General features: G+C 40.0%; 1 protein-coding gene across 6 annotated transcripts in view; it reads right to left on the reverse strand.

The window, feature by feature from the left end:
• The window catches only part of KLF12 (Kruppel like factor 12), a 245102-nt gene that overhangs the window by 154440 nt on the left and 67698 nt on the right, over window positions 1-22964 (reverse strand). For all 6 annotated transcript variants that reach the window (XM_017829993.1, XM_017829995.1, XM_017829994.1 and 3 more), the window contains one exon: window positions 22267-22330. In XM_017829993.1, the coding sequence (XP_017685482.1) occupies window positions 22267-22287 (21 nt within the window). In that variant the 5' untranslated portion in view covers window positions 22288-22330. The remainder of the gene's footprint in view (window positions 1-22266; window positions 22331-22964) is intronic.

Consider the following 22964-nt stretch of genomic DNA (forward strand, 5'->3'; position numbering starts at 1 on the left):
GATATGACTAGTTTTCCAAAGCGCGAAATTGTCTTTTCTCTTTGTTTCAAGTGATAACAGAATGAAAGATTACCATCTCTCATCAAGTCCTTAGAGAGGGGAAGCCAAGGAGAATCACTCAGTTGTCAACCACCTTAGTTTCCTAAAGACCTTTATATAACATACAATGAGATCTGTTGGTCACTTCAATGCAGTTCTCTCTAGGATGAAGCAGATGTAACATTGTCACGGTATGCCTGACAGCAGTTCATTCCAAAAAGTGGAGGAAACAACTATCTGGTAGAATGAAAGTAGGTTTATGTGGCTAGAAGATAATCACTCAACTGGGAATTCTGCCAGGGAATCGAGGGTAACAACCCATGTCTTGCTGTAAGATCTTCATCATATGTAATTATGTCTATAGCTGTGTGAAATGTTCATTATGAAAGCACAGATTCTGGTAGTTCTTCATTTTACTCTGAACTTGAATTTCCAGTCAAATTCACTCGAAAAGTATAGGCTGCATTCACTGATGCATCCAGGAAAGCCACAACAGTTTCTTGAGAAAAAAGTGAAGTAAAGCCTTAGCATCCATACTGTTTTCATCTGAAATAGGAGTTGATTCGAGTTCGTTCCAATTCACAATGAAATTCCTTTAGTGAGTAGGGAAGTGGACATGCATCAGCATGGCATCCAGTGAAGAGGGAGGCATCACAGCTCTAAGCTTTCCAGGAAGGCCTCCAACTGTGGTCTCTTATTACAATTGTGTGTGCCAGGTAGAGCCCACACCTCAACAGCAGTTGAGACTTGATTCTGTCAATGCCCAAGAGGCACATGCAAAGGTTGGCCTTCAGCTCATGCTGTTCTGCTCAGATCCTCATCTGATGTACCAGACCGTGTCCAGCTGTATCCCATTGCTACCAGTACAAAGATGTACACATGCAACACAAGCTTCTCGAAGTCCTAGTCTAGTGCCTAGATCTCTTGGAAGAAAATAATACTGATTTTGAAGACAGCAGACTTTCCAAGGTTATGAAGTATTCAAATGCCTAAGGACATAGCTATGTTGTAATTTGATGTATTTTTACAAATCTGTCTCCAGGGAAAGAGTTCAAGTCCAGACAATATTCAGTAAAGAGAACCAAGATCTCAAATTTTGCTGCTAAAGTCTTTTTTGTTAGTTTGGGTTTAAATTAGTTTTAGGGAATATAAATAGAACCAAAGAGATGTGGTCAGCTTCCAGGTGACAGAGAAGTGTCAAGTGCATTGGAAACTAGAGGCCAATCTGCTATTTCTCAGACTCAGCAGGCAACCCTGTCAGCTTTAACAGCTTAAAATCCCTTTACCTCAGCTCTGCTCTCCTGCCAGTTTTAGCTGTCTCCACAAAGAATTACTGATCCTTCCTATAGTATGGGGTTCAGACACAATGTTACAAGTAACAGTACTTACACCAGAGACTCTCCTTTAACTTTTATCCAACATTAATGGCTTCATTGTTTTCATTCTAATACAACATTCACAGAATATTTGAGGTTTTGTGAATACCAATGGATTCCTTAAGAATTTGTGGATTTTCTTTGCCTTACACTTAAAAGTTCTGCTTTACAAAAAAAGCCCAACCTCCCTCCCCCGCCCAAAAAAAAAACAGCAAAGGAGAGCCAAAAGAGCCATCATTTAGGAGAGATGCATACTTAAGAAAGGGGTAGACATGCAAAAAGCATGCACTATACATTTATCTTTACACTGGATTTATTTAAAAAGACATTTTTTCAGAACACTCTGAAAAATATGGTACACTATAGTAAAATAAACTCTTGATACTTTCTCCTTTGGGTTTTTGAAGTACAGACAAGTAGTGAAGACTACTATCAAGTGGAAATGCATGACTTTTTGACAAAAAAACCCCCTGCTAATTGACCTAGATTATCACTTTTCCTTGACCACTGTTATAAGACAAGTGGTTTTAAAACACTACTGATCAATTTCCAAAGTAGTTTTCCACTATCTTATGACAATTGTCCTTGGGTTTGGAGAAGAGTTTAAAGAGGAGTTTGAAGAATGAGGCTTAAAATTAAAAACAAACCTCACCACCTGCCAAAAAAAATTGTAACAGGAAATGTAAAAGAATTTTTCTAGTCCTACATTGATCAAATTTTCTGAAGCACATACTTAATAAAGGTTACCTTTATTATTAAGTGGGTTGTTGCCTCCATTACTAAAATTGAGAAAAAGAAGTTATACGAACAGCTAGCAAAAACAGTTTCAGGTCAGGTTTTCATTCAAGAGATCCTCTGTCCTTTGTCTTCACAAAAAGCTTAAACCAAAGCCTAAACAATCAAAAAGTCTCAAGTCAAAAGATATTTTCAAATAACTTCTGGTGCTAGAAAGAGTATGTGACATCAATAAATTGCCAGTGGAATAATTCTATCATCTGACAAAATCTTCCTGTATCTGTTAATTGTCTAAATTATGACTATTTTGTATTTGCTGAGCAAATTAACATTGAGTGGCGTTGCTCAGGAGCTTACCAGCAAATACGCAGTGACTAAAATTTTACTCTGAATTCTGACTGTACCTGCGCTGGTCAGAAAATGATCTGCTGAAAGCACAGTTTGCTGGTTGGCACACTTTCCCCCCACCTGCCAATGTGCAAAGTCTGCTTCCATGAAGACAGATACAACATGGGAATATTTAGCATGTAGCAGTAGCCACAGTTTAGTCCAAAATTCACGCATGAGATGTCATGTGGCATGCCAAACATAACTGCTCTTTGCCAAGAAGAGAAGACGCCATCTACAGGATCTGCTTCGCACCATCACTCCGTGCAGTCAAAAGGGACCACCACCTCAAAACAACAGTGCCTTCAGCTCTGCGATCGCAAAGTTCCAGAGGCAGCAGTGAAACAACTGCATAGGCGGTTTCATAGGCCCGGGCATCATCATTTACTCCAGAAATTATGCTGGCCCTTCCCATCTTGTGTTTCAAAGAAACCAAACACGCTACCAACAACGCTGTCTGCCCTGTGGTTGCAGGACTGGTCGGTGGATCATACCCAACCCTTCAGATGAGGGAGAAAACTGTTGCTCCTCCAGGTGCCATGTTCCCTCCCCTAGCATAACATATAGTGATAAATTGACTGTCGGGGCCAAAAGCCAACTTCTTATAAATCATGGACATTACAAATGGTATCCTCTGAGTAAGAGTAATATAAGGTTATGCCAACACTGAATATGCCTAGTGCCTTCCAGAAAACAAGCCACAAAAATGTCAAGCAACTGATACTGTTTCTACCAAGCAGAAGTGTTTCTCACTGATCTGGGAGCTCTGACAGAGCAGAACTAAAAGGAAACAAGGAAAACCAGCTTTCGTAACCACTAAAATTCAGGGATTTCAGTTAAGCCTTATTTTCACTTCATATTTGCTTTGTTCATAAGCAATTTTTAAAAACTTTTCAGAATTTTTTACTATTTAAGACAGAGCAATACATGGCATGCATACAAGAACCTCATTCCCAGAAGTCAGTTGCTCATTTCCAGCTCAGCTTGTCATGCTGCCAGCTACATGGACAGCAGCCCTGGGGAGAAGGAGGAAATGCTTGTGTGCAGCTGCACCCTCCAATGCCAGGTATTGTAGGACACACCCACGAGGTACGCAGATGGTTCTCACAGAGCCTCAGAAACTGTCACAGCTCACATACAAAGTCAGAGAGATAACAGGCAGTAGGGATGAAACCAAAAGCTTTCTTTCAATGGCCCTATTCCAGCTGCTAGGAGAAGCTTGACTGCAGTCTTTGCCTCAGAAGCACAGAGTGTCCGTGTTAGCAAGAGCACATATAGAGAACACATGATTCATACGCAGACCAAAATACCACAGGAATAATTAAATAAAGCTGAGTGATTGCACACTCAGATGAAAAAGTCAGACTATTCACCAGAAACTGAGCGTTATTCCATCACCTTTTCCTGTATCTTTTGCACAGCACCTTACACACACGTGGAGGAACGGCAATTGCTTTATACGCTTCTCATAAACTCACTGCTTATTTTGACATGTGAAAAGAAAGGGTGTAAGCTCTGATGAAACTCCCATTTAACACCCTGTCCCAACTCAATCTCTGTTCTATTTAACAACAGTTTGAGGCTTCCTGCTCCCCACAGGTTTCAGTGCAAACTCCTGGGAAAATATTAATATTAAAGCTGGTGTGTAGTACTCGGTACATTTCAAAAAAAGGGAAAACTGACTCCTGTTCACTTAGTGAATGAACTATAAAGTACCGTAGTTCACAAATAAGAATTTGTACGTATCCACCAAATATGTGGGAAAACTGTATAATATAAAATATAATAATACATATTGCTCTCAGACTGCTCACATCAACTTACATAGAAGCTGATATCTGACTACTCACATGAGATACTGACTTACCCAAAACAGAATGACCAAAATGCTTATGTACAAAACTGTCAAATTAGATTCCACAAGTAATAACTTATGGAGGAATGAGGGTTCACTTTAAAGGCAATTCTAATTAAGTGTTCAGAGTTTCTAATTAATGAGTTTTAAATGTTGCCAATACACATTTCCCAGATTCTGAGAGAAACTATGATTCTTCAAACATGCTTAAAAAAGAAGTACACTGCACAGGAAACAAAATTACTGCCAATAATTAAAATAACTGTAGACTTCAAGATTAAAGAGTATTTTAAGTAACATGGATAGAGTCATAAAAACCATAGAAAAACATCAGAAAGAGATATATAAGTAGTACATATAGTACTACATTAACAGATGGTTTGAACTTCCATTATAACTTCTTTAAAATGCAGAGATCTCAAATTTGCTATATTCAGCCAATCAAACTAGGCAGATATACTAAATTTAAGATTACAAAAAGAATACTTGAGTGTGTGTCTAAGCAAAGGACAAGATAATGAATAATCAATTTATAACACATCATTTTACAGGATGAAATATCATGGAAAAACTGGGGGAACATTGAATGCCATAGCCAATCTGGTTTTGGGGTTTTTTAGGATACCAGGATAATTTAGGTGGGAAGGCATCTCAGGAGTCTCCAGTCCAAACTCCCACTCAAAGCACGTGCAACTCACGAGGTCAGAGCAGGTTGCTCAGGGTTGTGTCCAGTCAGGTCAGGTCTTAACATTCTCAAAGAATGAAGATGGCACAACCTGCTCAATCAGGCAACAGCCCCAACTGGGGGGAAAAAAGGGTTTTTCTCACACCCAGCCTTAACCTCTTGCTTTCAATGCATTGTCTCCCATTCTCCCACCACACACAGCTACGAACAGTGCAATACCCCCAGAGCCCACTCATCCTGTCGGTTTTTGCCTATCTGACTGTGCATCCACCCAGGCTGTAATAACTGTAACAGACACAAGAACATTGTTGGAGACACTAACGAAAGCCTTGCAGAAGCTGAGGTGAACGGTGTTCAATTCTCTACCCTCAAGCAGTACTCCAGTCACTTTACACTGCAGATGACAATCAGGTGGGTCAGGCATGCTTTATCCTGGGTAATTTCATGTTCACTGTTCCCAGACACCTTTCTCTCCTTCACGGTGCCCAGAAGTCTGTTGCCCGATGACTCACTCTATGATTTATTTTAACATGGACCGGTCTGTAGGGCCTCAGACAGCCCTTCTGGATTTATCTGAAGAGGAGCACACCGTTTGCTTTCATCTGGTCATCAGGGGTCTCCCATGGTCTCCAGCACCTTTCAAGCATGGTAGAGAAGGGTGCCACAGGGACATCAGCCAGCTCCCTCAGTACCCATGAATGCAGCCAGGTGGTTCCCACGGGCTTGTGTGGGTTGAGTCCTCTCAGATAATCACTCATTCATGACTGGTGGTTCTACTTCTTGAACCTTGCTAGTAACCACAGAGGTCTGCGAGAAGGCCATGCAGGTGAAGGCTCATACAGAGAAGGAAAGTACCTTGGCCTTGTCAGTGTTCACTGCCAATAACTCAGCCACTGACCCATATTTTCCTTGCCCAACCCTTTACTGATGTAGGGGTAGTCGCTCCTGTTGTCTTTGACATTCCCTGCAAGTCTGAACCCCAGATGAGCTTTAGCTTTCCAGACACCACCCCTTCTGTGCCTGCGCGGTATTTCTGTGTTCATCCTTTATAGCATGTCTCTGCTTCCACCTCCTGCTAACTGGGATCCAGGGGTTTTGCACTGGAAGCCATGACGTCACCACAGAGAGAAGCTGGTCTCATGACATGTCTGCTTGTCTGATGAGCTGGAAATTCATCCAAAAACAATTGGACTTTTCTACAAATTTGTTTATGAAGAGCTATCTATCAAGCATGAAAATACAGACACAATCTCTGGCTATCAAAGTATCTGTGCCCTAGATTTCTTGCAAACTTGGAAGATGTACTGGGGCAATACTACCACAACAGCTTTGCTACATCCTTTCCCTAAGCATCTGTTATTGACTACTGGCAGAGGAAGTAGATAAAGTAGATGGTCATTTGCTCTAATAGGAAACAGTGACATTCATATTTATATGTCTTTTCTTTAAGTATAATACATGCCAAAAACATGAAAGTTAAACCAGCTCTAAATCACAGCATTCCAGTCTCAAGAGCTGCACTCCAGAATGAACTGACATTCTTCTGCCAAATACCTCGTACAGATCATTGCCAAAAACGGACCTTAAGCTAGGTAGGCCACTATGTTCTGCAGTATTTCACTTCCTAAAATTTATTCCAGAGAAAAATGAGATAGTCAGCACACAGCATCTACAGCTTAGCATGCACTTCAACTAATACCTTCAGAGCCTCTTCCTTTGTTCCCCTCAGTCACTACTCTATTGCTGAAAATGCAGCAATACAGCCTGTCCATGTGCATTACCGTTCTTGGCTAGTTCCATGACTGGTAAAAGTCATGGCCAAACAATAGCACCTGCCAAAGCCCCAGCACATTGGAAGTTACTGCTGTTCTTAATGAAATACACAGAAGTATTACACCAAGCTATACAATAAAACTATACAATCCTACCTGCTTTTGAACTCCACCTTGCATCAGAGGTGCCCTTTACAAAAGCATTTGATAGAACTGTGTGTGACTGCTAAACATTCCCCGCTGGGTCTTTAAATCCTCATTAGTGTTCTTTAAGTCCGAGCACCTGATTATACATTGCGCAGCAGGAAGATCTAACAAAGTATTGTGATTTGTAGCATCCTTTTTATAACTCAGCATTGCGATCCCTTTAAAATATATGGTGACCCTACCCATGTCAAGGCTTTTGAGGAATAATGCACTGAGATAATTGGTTGTTTGGCATCATACATAGTCTTTAGAGCACGTGTCAAGCCCCAAGTCATACTAACATATTTAACATTTCTCATTAGGACATAAAAAGCAATTGTGTCTGTATAAATCACATATTTATTCCAAACACGTGGTATAGTTACACTGTGTAAAATGATCAAAACGATTTCCTGTCCACATTAGCTATGTCTCACATAGACTAAAATGCTTTTATTAGATTTACTTTGCACCACAAGAACTGGATGGTTAAGCTGCTCATATTTTTAAGCAACAACCTCTGTACAGACATGCAATGTTATGTGTACTGCATCTCTCTGAAGATATCTGGACTGCTAACATTAATAATATGATAAACTGCCTCCATCATTATTCTGGATGCTTAAATTCCAATAAACATCACTAAAATATTCTGACCATTAAAATCACAGCCGTGGTGGCTTCAGGAGCAGTGTTTATTAGACACTGAATGATGCTGGACACAAATCTGGTGAATGATTCCCTCAATCAATGCAGAATGCAATCACAAGAATGCTTTCCATGTTGAAAGCTCATGCCAAGTCACCAGTTCACAAGTAAAGTAAGGAAGAACTCTGAGAATTTTTTCAGGAAAATTTATTTTTTTTTTTAAAAATCACTCCTCATGGGACTTAAGTTTGAAGAATCTGTACCAGGCACCCAGCTTATGTTCTGTAATGAAAAGAACCAAAGCTATGTATGTCACTGTTAATGCTGTTTCTTGAGACATCCATCCCCTGCCTCAACACAGTCAAGACAGAGCTTCCATCCAACATTTGTGTGCATGTGTATGCCTTATGTATGTGGAGGTATACTTTATATTGTCTGAAGACATTAATAAGTTTATAATTTCAAGTATTACAGAAAAAAGCTGGGTAATTCTATCACCTGTTTGGTGCCAGGAATAGTAAATTATCCACTCTTAAGTAAAAATTGTGAAACTCTACCATCATTTATTTTTAAGTTTAAAATAGTCTCCAAAACATTCAGCTGGGATTTTCTGTTTTTCTTTTGTTGTTTGGAGGTTTTGATGGGTTTGTTCTTGTAATTGTTTTGAAGCTTGGTTTGGTTTAGTTTTTTTTTTTTTAAGTAATGACAACTCTGAGTGGTCATTTGCCTGAGAAAGAACAGAACTCTAAATTTATTTGCAACCTGAAAGAATAATTGCAAAATCAGTGGATGAGATCTATTATTTTAAAACACAAATTAAGTATTAACCTGAATATACCACAACTGGGAAGAAAAAAAGAAGTCATATCCTCAACTCTGAGGAACTACCAGACTAATTCAAGAGATCACTGTTAATACTTTTATTACTACATCTAATTATCAAGTCCTGTAAAACTTTACTCAGTCAAAACAAGCTTTTAAAATGGGTTCCCAAACAATCCTTCCCATTCTGCCATACAAATGCTTTAGCATCAGACATAGAGGTTTATGTCTGGATCGGATAATTTTTGTTGAAATTTCGCAAGGTGGATACTACTAAGTACTTCACATGCTGATCACGCTGAATAGCCTACAAAGAGGTTAGTAACATGTGACCATGCAAGACAGAATCTTGGCTGACTATCTGAAACACTCCCCAGGGTTCAAAGCAGTCCAACCTAATGCAGGACGGAAATGCCCAGCTTCACGTGCTACTAGCAAGGAATATGGGTTCAGCAAAGTGTGATAAGCATTCTTAAGCTGCCATCTCAGAAGGAAGTGAAGGAGGTAGACACTGCCATGGTACAACAACACAAGCAGCAGATGCTTACTCGTTTCTTCCTTTAAAATTTGTATAACTTGTAAAATTTTCCAAATGAAAGCTTCAGGATATTTACTAAATGAACAACAGTTTAACAAAATAACCACAGTCATGTTAGCCAGCACTTATATACCTTTGCAAATTCAAGGGTATCTCAGCCACACATAGAAAACCACCTTTTTTTTCTGACTTACTAGATGTGCATGAATTTCAAAGGAAGTGTCCCACACCAATAAACAATGCTGGTAAACTGGTAACAATGGATGAGGAGAAGGCTGAGGTACCCAACAACTTTTTTGCCTCAGTCTCCAAAGGCAACCTCTCTTCCCACACCTCTTGAGTAGATGGACAGCAGGATGGGGACTGGGGGAGCAAAGTCCCTCCCACTGTAACTAAAAATTAGGTTCATGACTCCCTGAGGAACTTGAATGTATGTAAGTCTATGGCACCCGATGAGATGCATCCCAGAGTCCTGACGGAACTGGCTGATCTATTTGCCAAGCCACTCTCTATGATACTTGAAAAGTCATGGCAGTCAGGTGAAGTCTGAGGTGACTGGAAAAACATGAAAAATTGTACCCATCTTTAAAAAGGGTAGAACATGCGATTCTGTGAACCATCAACCTGTCAGTCTCACTTCTGTGTCTGGGAAGATCATGGAACAGATCCTCCTAGAAGCTGTGCTAAGGCACATGGAGAACAGGGAGGTGTGCTGGTTTAAAGGTAAACCGGCAGGGGAAATGAACCCAACTCATAGAGATTATAAGTCAGAATGACAGTTTAATAAAATAATACAATAAGTACGATTATACAGACAAACAATTGGTTTTAACCCGCAAAACCCAAATGTATAACCCAGCACCCTGGGGCATGAACAGAGTGGTGTCCTTTGGGCCCCCTGAGTCCAAAGTAAAGCGAGAGGGGAAAACCTATTGGTGAGAGTGCTGTTGCAGTCTGGTCAAGAGTGGCGATTGCAGTCCAGTCAAGGGTGGTGGTTGCAGTCCGTTTGAAAAGTGGTGGCTGCAGTCCAGTTGAGAGTGGTGGTTGCAGTCTGGTTGAGAGCGGTGATCTGCAGTCTTCCTCTAGATCCCACGAGTGGTTAAAAAAGTTCCAAGATTCTAAGATTATATATTCTCCAGTTCAGGTAGGAATGCCCAGTACTTCCCTCAGGGCAGGGAGTTCCACAAAGGGTATGAGGACAGGGGGCACCCTCCTATCTCACAGGCCTCTTAACACCTAGTTCATAGCCTAAGGAGTCAGGCTGCTCTGGGCAGAGGGTGTAAATAGTCTACTGATAACAGTTTCTGGGAAATGGCATGGAAGGCTATAGAATACACAGTTTTGGGTTATACCCATCCAGTGATGAACTGGTCCCAGCTGTTCTAACTAGGACAGGAGGTGATTCAGGACAGTCAGCACAGCTTCACCAAGGGCAAGTCTTGCCTGACCAATCTAGTGGCCTTTTGTGATGGAATGACTCCATCAGTGGACAAGGGAAGAGCTACAGATGTCATTTATCTGGACTTCTGTAAAGCCTTTGACATGGTCCCCCACAACATCCTTCTTTTACTGGAGGAAGATGGATTCAATGAGTGGACCATTAGGTAGATAAGGAATTGGTTGGACAGTCTCATCATGTGGTCAATGGCTCAGAGTCCCGATGGATATCAGCAATAAATTGTGTTCCTCAAGGGGTCTGCAGTGGAACCAGTGTTATTTAGTATTTTCATTAATGACAAGAGATATCAAGTGCACCCTCAGCAAATTTGCAGATGACACCAAGCTGCATGGCACAGTTGACATACCTGAAGGAAGAGATCCCATCTAGAGGGACAGGCTCAGGAAGTGGGCCTATGGGAATCTCATGAGGCTGAACAAGACTAAATGCAAGGTGCTGCTCCTAGGTAAGTCAGTATCAATACAGGCTGGGGGATGAATAGATTGAGAGCAGCCCTGATGAGACAGGACAAGGGAGGTGATTCTGCCCCTCTACTCCGCTCTCATAAAACACCACCTGGAGCACTGCACCCAGCTCTGGGGTCCCCAGCACAGAAAGGACATAGACCTGTTGGAGCAAGTCCAGAGGAGGGCTACCAAGATGATTAGAGGGATGGAACACTTCTCCTATGTGGAAAGGCTGAGAGAACTCGGATTGTTCAGCCTGCAGAAGAGAAGGCTTCGAGGTGACCTAATATATACCTTCATATACCTGAAGGGAGCCTACAAGAAAGATAGGAGAGGGACTTCTTACAAGCGCATGTAGGGACAGGACAAGAGGGAATGGTTTCAAACTGAAAGAGAGTAGGTTTATATCAGCTATTAGAAAAAGAATTCCTTACTGTGAGGGTAGTGAGGCACTGGCACAGGTTGCCTGGCAAAGCTGTGGATGCCCCATTCCTGGATGTATTCAAGGCCAGGCTCGATGGAGCTCTGAGCAACCTGGTCTAGTGAAAGGTGTCCCTGCCATGGCAGGGGCGTTTGAACTAGATGATATTTAAGGTCCCTTCCAACCCAAACCATTCTGTGATTCTGATTCTGTGTAGGCAAATACTGATAAGTCACTTATGTTTGGACTAGAAATGAGAGAATTCTCTCCGATATGAATGTACAAGCATCCCAAAGTAGGGGAAGCTGTGAAGAAGTAGGGCAAGAAGAAGCTGTCCTAAAACCAGGACAGATACCATGACTCTTCAGAATCCTCTTCTGTGTCATAGGGTCTTGTGCTACACAGCTACACAGTACATTGTAAAGTCTGGAGGCTGAAATGAACTTTTCCCCTTGACTGCCTTGCTCATATCATATTTAGGATTTTACTGCTGTTTGGGGAACAGTTACACACACTTTAAATCACATTTGCCTGGTGTGATCTTTTATTTATTTACTCTAAAGATCCCCACGTGGGAGAGTTCAGAGCCACGGGGGTGGAAGAATTTCAATGTTTTAAAACACTTTCTGATGCAAACAACTCTGTCTTTATAAAAGATCCCTCGGTCTCTGATTCCGCCAGGCTACAATGTGGACAGACTCCAGCAAATATACACCAACAACTTATCATTTTAGTGCCCTCCCTTGCATACTGCAGCAACTCTTACTGATATAGACTTATGACTGGACAGAAATAACATGTTTACTAGAAACCCAGGCAAAAAAGAAACTGGTAAAAAGAAAAAACTAACTTCCTACATCAACTGATAAACAATAAATGCTATCCAGTATCCAGAGTAAATCTGTCAGAACTAATCCCAGCCTGCATCCTGGAAATAAGAGTGGAGCACAGTATATCCAGCAGATTGACTAGGTATTGTCAATCATGGCTGAAATCACAAGTTTTTTCATTAACAAGAGCAGAAACTCATGGAATACTACATTCATGGAATTATGCCTTGTTTTCCAATAACCTGGTTACACATTAGGTAAATCAATGCCTTTATTTCTGTACAACACTGTATGAATTACTTGCCCAGGCTCTTCCAGAAGAAGTAGCAATTGACATCAGGTTAACACAAAAGGATTCTTAAGCTGCATATAGCTCACAGAAACCAGAAACTAAGGACATCATTAACTCTTCTGGAAACCAGCTATGCCTGAAAGTAAATCTCTTCCTTCAGGCCAAAGTGGTAAGTAGCCTTGATCATTACAAACTTTTGCTGTAGATCAAAGAGCAATGGCACATTTATATTCAGAGTAATGTAAAAGTCAATCTCTTGCTTGAAGCCAAATAGATGGCTGAAAAGCACACAATAGGAGTGTTATTATCATCTACACTTAACTATTCTACTTTTCCAGTGTTTCTTTGTCCATTTTCCATGCTGAGAAGATATCATCAGCTAAAGTAGAGAAACAAAAACTTCCACACCAACCAAAGTGGGTCAACTGGTTTGAGTAACTTAAATCCTGAAACCTTTTAATATTAAAGCTTCTTTCCAACATATACCCACTTTGAAATTAGGAAGGTTCTAAAACTTTTGGAATTATTATCATTACTATAGAACTACACAGTAGGTAAGCTTGGCTTATAAATGCTTTCCATTTATTTAAATACATAGCAGTTAGAATAATTACCCAGCCTGTTACGAGAATGTTATATTAAGCCATGAATTATCATCTCATACTACATTTTTACAACATAAAAGACATTTTCAGAGATGCATGTTGCTTGCCCTTCCTGAAGAGCTTTAAAAGTCTTCAATAAGACAGTAGCATGGTTAAACAGATTCATATTATTCTAGAGAAAGGTTTGGCTCCTTGTACATGAATAGCCAGGATATTATGAACTCTCTGCATATAAAAAAAGATAATCTTTGCTTTCTGCAGAGATTATTAAGGCAATTCACTTGTTTTACATCCTGTGATAAAATAAACTCCACTGTCATGCTGCCTGGAGCTCCTGTAACTCATCCATTATGTAAATCTCCAAAGAGTAGTTCAGCAAACATCATCTCAGTTCCACTGCACTTAAGACAACCTACACATCTAAGTTCATCTTCCTAAGACCAACAGAAACTCCTTACTTCTTAATTTGCAAGAGAGATTCACACTGTCATTCCAGAATCACCAAAGCCCAAGCTCATAAAATTTTAAATGAAACTAAGACTGAACTACAAACGTTTGGGTTTTGAGCATTGTACCATCTTCTCTTAAAAAAAAAAAAAAAGAAGAAGAAGAAAGCCAAGAAAAAATGTTTCGAATCTTGCTATTTCTAGGACACCTTTTATGATGTGTTCAGGTTTTGGTGGTTGAGGTTTGTTTGGGTTTTTTTTCATTTATTTTTCCTAATAGAAATACTGAAACACTTCTATATTACTTAAAAATTGGGCTTTTGTTTTCACCTGAGCTATGCCCACATGTCCATCGCAGCTGACTGCAATCACAGCTGCAGCTGACTATCAAACTGAACAGCAAAAAACTTTCAGTAAATAGCAAAGTTCAAAAGAAGGTGACAGCTTCAAAGCAGAAAACTTGCCCCTTCTGGACTCATAATCAAACCTCTGCACAAGAAAGACTTAATGAATCACCAGGAGCACACATGAAGCACCACGTGGGAAGTGTAAGAACAGGTCAAGATTTAGATTAATATTAGAAGCTTATTTCCCTTTTAGACACATGTCCTTGGATATATGAAACATCATATCCAGTGGAATCATTATTCAGGTCTGTTAGCAGTGGATATCAGTATTAAAATAACTATCTTCTCCTTACATGCTAGCTACTGAATTCTAATATATTCTTCTAAGCCTTCATATGAGAAGTGAGAAATTGCCATTGTTTGACATTATTCTCTCCATGGCATGTCAAAAATACTAAAATCCAAATGCATTTATTTCTAGCACTAAATTCTTACTGACTGATATGTAGGAAGAGGAAAACAAAAACACATATGTAGTATTTCAGTTTCAATGTATCTTAATCAGCACCACTGTGCAGATAAAAAACTACGGGTTTTCCCCTTCTCATTGCAAAGCAAAGATTAACTCTAAAATGCAGTTAGCTGTGATGCTTCATGATACTGAGAATTAATACCCCCCACAACAGACGTAACCCTTTTCTTCATGCAAACACCTACATCCTTTTAACTAATGACCAGAAACGGGTCATTATAAACAAGCAGAAGTAGCAAGTTCTGTGTATCTCTGTTGTAAACTTGTTTTATTTGATGGATCATGCTCAACAGAACTGAAGATTACTCAATTTCTTGGAAACTAAAAACCTGAGAGTATGAATTTAAAAATTTTCTCCCCATTAAGTACTTTGAAAACTTGTGTCATACTTCTGAAAATTTGCACATCAAAATGGTCTTGTCAAACAGCTTTGAAATTAAATGCCTTGTGCTTCCCTCTCTGGAGTAGTATAAACTTAGTCATTATCAGAATTAGTGTAATTGTTCTCTAAGTGCTCCAGGAATAAAAGGTGAAATGAGCCTGGTGACTGCTCTTTCATTCCCAAGATAACATGCCACAGCAGACCAGTCAGGCTGCAAGAGCAGGAATGCCCAGGGGTGCTTCAGAAACCCAGGGGTTGGAGAATGAGTCCAGCAGAGTGGAGCCTGGTGTACTCACAGCATCTGCACCAGTACAGCTTTACATGGAAAGGAGAGGTCTTTTCTTTCAGGGAGGACACAGAAATCCCACGGGAAGAACTGCTCTCTGGAGATTCCTACTGCTGTCTGCTGTCTAGTGGAAGACAGGAGCCTTCAGCAAAATAACTGAAATTGAAAGGGGCAAATCAAGGCTTTTGAGATCTAGTTCCCTGTGGACTACATCCCATCACTTATGACTAGTCCCCAAAAAAGGTATCAAGGCTGAAAGAGGAACTGAAGAAACTGGTTTGAAACAGACAGTGGTTTGGGAACACCAAACCAAGTTTCTTGCAAAAGACGCCCAGCTTGTGCAGCCCTGGGCCATGCCATGAGGTGAAATGAAGTGTGCTGGGCTAGGACATTCATGGAAGCATTTCCTGATCTAAGCTAAACCAGTAACATGCTCATCTCACTTCCCAGTGTAGCCAGAACCAAGGAAACAGTCACACCAAAATTTCTCATCTAGATCTTTGGGCTGCTTCCATCATTTTACTTCATATAGCCTACAACACAAATTTTGGAGACAAGAGGCAGTGGCATCTGTTTCTGCTGCATCCAAGATGCAGGAACACTGTTTTTAAAACATCTCTCCCTCCCAGCAGTGGAACATTGACACACACCGCATTTCCAATATGAGAAACAGGAACCAAGGGCATCTATGTCCACATGGTAAAGCAATTTGTTCTTTTATGCTCAGGGGCTAGCTTTTGCTAACTTTGCTCTCAGCTCTTGCTAATATCTTCAAGATGAAGTTTTTTTGGTTTTTTTCACTCCCAATATGAATTAAAAAACACACAAACAGAAAACCTTCAATCCCACAAAAAATATTAAAACTTTAAAAACCAAAGCAACAGTTACAGGAGGACTCTGATCAAAGGATGCATTTAAGCTCCGAATGACTTTAATCAAATGAAGTTATCATACACCAAGCTTTACAAACAACAGCAGTAATACAAATTATAGATGCCAACATGTTTACTAAATACAATCATAAAGGGATATCTATTAACTGTCAAAACTAGTTTAACAGGTAATCTACAGCACTGAGTTATGTCAGTAGGGGCTGAAGGAAGCTCTTAAAAACAGCTTTCATGTACATCCACAATTTTGAAGGAAGCTCTTAAAAACAGCTTTCATCTACATCCACAATTTACAACCCACAGACCAACATCACCACCTATCTCTCTGGGGAGAAGTGATCCAGGCAACACCAGCAAGATCTACCTTAGCTTTACAATGACATTTAATAATTTTAACAACTTCAACTGTGAATAGAACATTTTAAATATTCCACATTTTCATCACATTTTGTCAATTCTAGACTAACTACTCTCCTGAGAACTGCACTACAATGTGGGCTGCCTTACTCCCCCACACATCACCTCACATGAAGGTTGCTGCCATCCTCTTTTATGCAATTCTTCCTATTTCAAAAAAATGTTTAATAAATGGGATTTTAATTCAAAAATCAATGCACTTGAAACATTCCACAGCAGCTCCAAGCAGAGCAGAACTGTGTTCAGACACAGGGATGCAAACCCCGCACAACCACTGATGAGCCAAAGAAGTTTCTCCCGATTATGAACAAAGCCCCTTGGGCAGCTTTGCTCTTGAGAATACAACTTTATTTATTATATAATAAGATACCTGTAACTATCGATTTTAAAACAAAGCTTGAGGGATTTGCAGAAGATCAGGGTTTGACAGGGAAAGTCTAACCCACACGTCTACTATGCCCTTCTGAAGTGTGAGAGTACAGAAAGGCCACAGGTATCTTCAGGCGGTAAAACAACACTTCTAAAATATATTGTATTTTTTATATATAAAACTTAAAAGCAATGGCTAGGATTCTCCATAGATGTTTTCCCCCAATCCACAATAGCTGCAACAAAATACTAAATACCCTCAAAATCATAACCCAATTTGATTTAAACTTGGTCAGTTCACAGGCCAACCACTAAATATGATTTACTCCTAACTCCACGTGTATGTGTCACCAAAATAGTTAGAAAATTAATGGAATGGAGCCAAGACCCAGGACCCCTAAACAAGAAACCATTTAGGTTATGAAAGCATCTGTCTACCAGAAATGAAGAAAGAAGGTGAGTAGAACAAATTTTGTACTGCTGTTCATAAGAAAAGTCTAAAAGGAACACCGAGGTCTTTCCAGAAATCATTCCATAACTCTACAAAGGCAAAGGGAACAGGAACAAGCTTATATGCAAACATATCAAGCTGAAGTGGTTTGTGGCAGGTATCTTAAATGCCTTTTCCTCTTTGGAAAATATCAGTGTTGGAAATAACCCCAGCAACTTTTCAGCCATGGGGATCAGTTCCAAATTCACCTCACACCGCTCCCAGCAGGGCTGAGCTGACAGTGACCAAACCCGGGGGCTAACAGTGCACAGCCCTCCAGCACCCAATGGAAAAAGACTTGCTCCCAGTGGGAGCAAGAGACAGCACAGTATGTGGCAGCTGACGTAAGGAACAGAAAAAGAAAGAAAACCTCTGCTGTTCCTCCCTTTCCTGAATATAAGGTTTGAGGAAAAGCTTTCCTCCCACTCTACAGTTTCAGTGTAACTTCTACATTCTTCTGTGATGGCAAGTAAAAGCAGATCTGTCCTATGAATATGACTAAGCTCCAGACAACAAACTGCCTGCTATCTATTTACATTGTGAAATACTCATTAAAAATCAATTGACTGTTAAGGGATCCATCTTGATAAATGCTAGATAACAGACGAAATCAAAAGAACTTCACAGTCCCCCCGCCTTGCTGAATAGGGTCAGTCATTTTTAAGTGGTCATTTGTTACATTGTTTTATCCAACAAATTTATAATCATAATGAATTGAGAAAAAACATCAAACTACAGCTTCTTTGCCTGAGAGTAATCTAAACTGAAAAGCACATGACAGAAGAACAGAGTGATGGCCTGTGCAAAATAATTTCCTTGTGATTAATATATTTTATCATGTTGATGCTTCTAGTCATAATTATATTCCAAGAATCCACTGAATAATGCTAGACATGAAAGACTACCTAAGAGCAGCCACTTTTTTTTCAAGAAAAACTGCATTTGTTTGTACTACAGAGGGGAAAATTGACAAGAAAAACCAAACATGTAACCATACTGTTACCAGTATTCTGCCTATGCAAATAAAGACATAAAACTTCCTCGAAACACTTTCAAATACATTAAAAAAGTCATTTTTATAATGACCAGATTTTAAAATCATGAAAAAGTAAAGGCTGAAAGTCCAATGAATCCAAACTCCACAGAAAACCAGGGTAGCTCTTCCTCTCATCAGAGGATCCAGGGGCTTGCCCAGCCTGCAGTGGAGCATGGGGTTGTTCTTCCCCAGGTGCAGGACTCTTCCCCCTTTGCTGAACTTGGGGAGGACCCTGCCAGCTCATTTCTCCAGCCTGAAGAGGTCACCCTGAACAGCAGGCTTGCCTTCACGATGTCAAATGGGCATCATCCTGCAGCACCAGGCACACAACCAGCAGCACAGGGGTTCTGCATCCCTCCACGTCCAGCTCCACACAGGAGACAGAAGGTGAAGCAAGGGCACATTAGGGGTTGGGAGACTGCTGAGACAGGGTGAGCTCTGGAGAGATCAAGAAACACGCCTTTGTATAGAGTTCCTCCCTCTAAACAGCTGAGCTAAAGTTTGCTGTTGGTTGGTGGTTTTCTTTTAAGGAGATGACATACAGGTTGCAACATCTGTGACACAGCAAATACTTCTCAGGCTTATCACATAGAAGATTACCACGCATCTCCTAACACCACTGAATTCAGTGTTGTTTATAATTTTTTCAGCATTCAATAACTTAGAACACCATTAAGTCTGATCAAATGAACTGTCCAGTGTTATTTCTAAAAGCTGTTCATGAAACCAGAGCGTGAGTGGTGTGACTGCACCCAAGGCCACTTGCTAAGTACAAACCCAGATGTGCTTTTCCAACCTGAACAAGCTTTTTTCCCCCCTCAATTTTGCTCTCTGACTCCTTTCAGTCCTGTTTACTTGGTTCTGGATTGATGTCTTGATGTTTATTTTGCCCAGAACCTTTGGGCTATAGTTCTCTGTCAGTTACCCATTTGCTTACCAGCTCCTACCCAGGTCTCATCTCCATACACCCAATGCAATCACTGTAGCCTGAAGAACAGACTTTAAATATCAGATTCAACAAAGAAATGAACCTCTGAATGCAATTGTCAGTATTATGGAATATACAGAAGCATCATAAGCTGCGTGCATTCAGTACACATGTATGTTTTCAGGTTTATTTTTGCATATTTCTCATTTTTCATCTAACCTCATTCTATGGGACAGAAAAAAAATATGTTCATATTTCCTTCATTAGTTGCATATACACTTAGATATCATATTTATACAACACCACATTTACATATATTATGATAGGGTCCAAGGCAGACCAAGGAAGACCTAAATTATTCCATTATAACACACAGACAATGCAAACCAAGTTGTTTACACTCCCAATGACACACCAACATATTCATGTTAGCAATGGAAAGCTTTTGAAACTTGGTTAGTAAAGCAGCAATAAAGTGAAAGGCCGAGGCAGGGTGCTGGCCAAAATCCAGTCTCTTTCCTATTGGAGCAAGAACTTTATCAACTGATCTTAACAGTGACCACAGAGAAGCCCTCTCCACCTCTATTGCTTAAGCTTCCTGTAACCATTCTTCCCAGAAAAGGAATTTTTAGCCTCAAACTCTGAATGCCTCCACATAACCACATTTTTCTTCTCATTTGGTGATATGATTTAATTATGGTACTTTCCTAATGTAAAAGATTAACAGCTGTATTCAGAGCCCTGCATTTGCAAAGACTGCAAACAGAAAAAATCTAAAGTAGTAACTCAGTACCCCTTTCCTTATCTTGCACATATTTTGAGCAGCTTCCCCATGATTATTGTGGGATGTCATCAGAAGGGCACGAGAGAGTGAAATTACGGCTTGACAAGAAAGAGGTCACCCTGTTCTCCCACTCCTCCTTCCTTGATGCTATCACTCTGTGTTGAACCAGGAAAGTAAAAGCAGAGAGCGGAACAGAGACACAGAGCTAACAGCAATACATCTCATGCAATTACACTCTTTCCCAAGGAATTTGCAGAAAGGTCATGAGTCCAAGAGATTTTTACTTTTGCCTTATCTGGAAGCCCTTCTTCCTCTGCACAGACTCTGGGTACAAAAGCCCCTCTCAAGAATCTGACAAATCCTTAACTTTTTCTGCCCTGGTGTCACTTTCCAAACCAAATACCTAAGACATAGTCTGGTCCAGTTTCTTCTCAATTCAATGCAAAATATTACAATGCTATGATAGTACTGATCTGTGCTGTCTTCTGGACAGCATGAGTTGTCCACTGTAACATAATGATGTCCAGAGATAGCTTACAGATAATTAGTTTGGTATTTTTCATCCTCTCGCACTTTCTGACAGTGAAGTGCCTCCCTGAGTTTGTACATACAAGATTTTATGACTGCATTTCTAGAAGATGTAAGGTTTGGGTGGTATCAGTTTTTCACTCTGCTATTCACATGCAGAGATCTTGCTCTGACATGATGCAAGCCCACCTCAAGCTATTAGACATCAGTATGGACAGCAGCCGCTGACACGTCAGCAATCTAACCAAAGAGAAATTCCTCAAGATTTTGTGTGCTGATTTTAGCAGGCAACAACTGCTGGCTCATATGTGGCCATATGGACCCCTGACCCTACAGAAAAAACATTACTGCACAGCTACTAATACCACTTTGTCTCTATTAGGGTTTAAATTTGGCTCTGAGAGGCTAGAGGTGTTTTCTGGGACCTGCAGTCTATAAAGCAGACATTCTGTGGATGCTTCTGAACTAAAGATTTTTTTCACTGGCTGTTATTTCAGGAGACTGGATTCAAGGACACAGACGATTCCATCAAGTCTCACGCTACTTGTGAATTTGGAGGTCACTGGAATCAGCATGTCTACTACCTGCAGTGAACACTAAAGAAGTTTACCAAAGAAGAAATTAAACTCTTCTGTATCCAAGTCAGTTGTTCATAAAGTGTAAAACTTCTGAACCACTAAAAGACTGACAAAACCAAATTATCACTGAGATAAATAAGAATCTGTCCTCCTGAACTGCTTTGCTAAATTAACAGAACTAGAAACTTACATTTATTGTACTGAACTAATCCTGTGTTTTTGGAAAAAACAAAAAATCTGGAGTTTTTGCTGGTTTTTGGATTGTTTCTACCCCTGACTGGGATCCAGGGGTTGACAGAAGCTCTCTAGGAAATAGGTTTTCCACAACAACATATCCCTCCTTGAGTAGTAGAGTTTCCATAAGGCCTTATTTAACCAAGCTGCTCTGCAGCATCCTGCTGGACCATGCCCTGCACCCTCTGTACCACACCCTGCATTTGTCATTACAACTCATTTGCTACAGTGCAAACCCACAGGCACCATCAGCTGTGTTTAAACAGCCTTGGCAAGAATTGGCTAATGCAGCATCCCAGCCAAAGTCTATCCTTCACAGTCACCAACAACTCAAATTGGCAGATGTCAAAGCTTAGCGTATTTTATCAACTTAAAAGTCGAAAGCCAGTAAAGCATGGAGGTCCACTAACAGCTTCTTCCTTTTTAACTAGTGCAGAAAATGCATACTGTAAAACAGCCTTCTCTCTATCACAAGAAAACAAAGCACCAAGATACTTTCAAAGAGATCATATCTTGTTTGTCTTCTTAAAGAGCATCTCTCAATGTGGCAACTGAGTGCCACTCCACAACATATTAAGCTTCGTAGTCAGTAGCTCTAATGGAAGACAACGCCTCTCTCATTCTCCCTTCATCGCGGCACATAATATGAACACCACTATGTATCAGCCCATTCAAACACTTGGCCTCAAAAGAATTACCTACTCCTTAACGCACTACTAGGTTTTCCTCTGAGCATTCAGGTATTGATAGAAAACACTGCATTAAGATACAGTTGTTAAGCTATAGTATTCCCCTGCCTGAAAGACAATGCAGCATATGAAGCTCAGACTATTTATTTAATCTATTGTTTTATAATACAATATAAAATTTTGATGATAGCATTAATACGTATAATGCATATGGCTGTAAAAATGTCAACCAACTTTTATGGCTTTCCTCTTCATATGAATATTCAGTCATCCATTTGTCCCAAGATCCCCTTCAATCCTAAAAAAGAAAATATTAAATAATTTAGCGGATGTATTTTCTTAGAAGTTCATTTATTTCTCAAATATTATTGTATATGTAAATAAAAAAAAATCTAACCACAGACATCTGTTCCATAGTAAAACAGAGGTCAGAAGAATAGTAAGTTTATAAGCACTTTAAACAAATATGACCAAAAAAAAGGTATATTGGAGAAAGCCTTATGTTTCCTCTTAGCTCATGATTTTAGTCAAAGCTCCCAGTCTTTAAATTCCACGCTGCTACTTGAGCGTGCTAAATCCCAACTGCTTTAATTAGTCTTCAGAGCCTATTATATATTAGTATCCTGCATTTGTAAAGGTAAATTCTCCATCAGTTATTGAGTGCAAACACTGCTAGTATTTCAAACTGTATTTCCCAGAAATATTATGCAAGATCTGAACAATAAGACAAAGTCCAAGACCATCACAAAATTTGAATATGTATTTCTTTAAATGTTTCATATAGATACGTGATTAGTTTAGTTATGAGGGCCACAAAAACAGAGGGCTGGAGCACCTCTCCTATGAAGACAGGCTGAGAGAGTTGGGGTTGTTCAACTTGGAGAAGGCTCTAGGGAGACCTTATAGCAGCCTTCCAGTACCTAAAGGGGGGT

The sequence above is a fragment of the Lepidothrix coronata genome, unplaced genomic scaffold (genome assembly GCF_001604755.1).
Source record: "Lepidothrix coronata isolate B3197 unplaced genomic scaffold, Lepidothrix_coronata-1.0 Scaffold172, whole genome shotgun sequence".
In the NCBI taxonomy this organism is placed as follows: domain Eukaryota; kingdom Metazoa; phylum Chordata; class Aves; order Passeriformes; family Pipridae; genus Lepidothrix; species Lepidothrix coronata.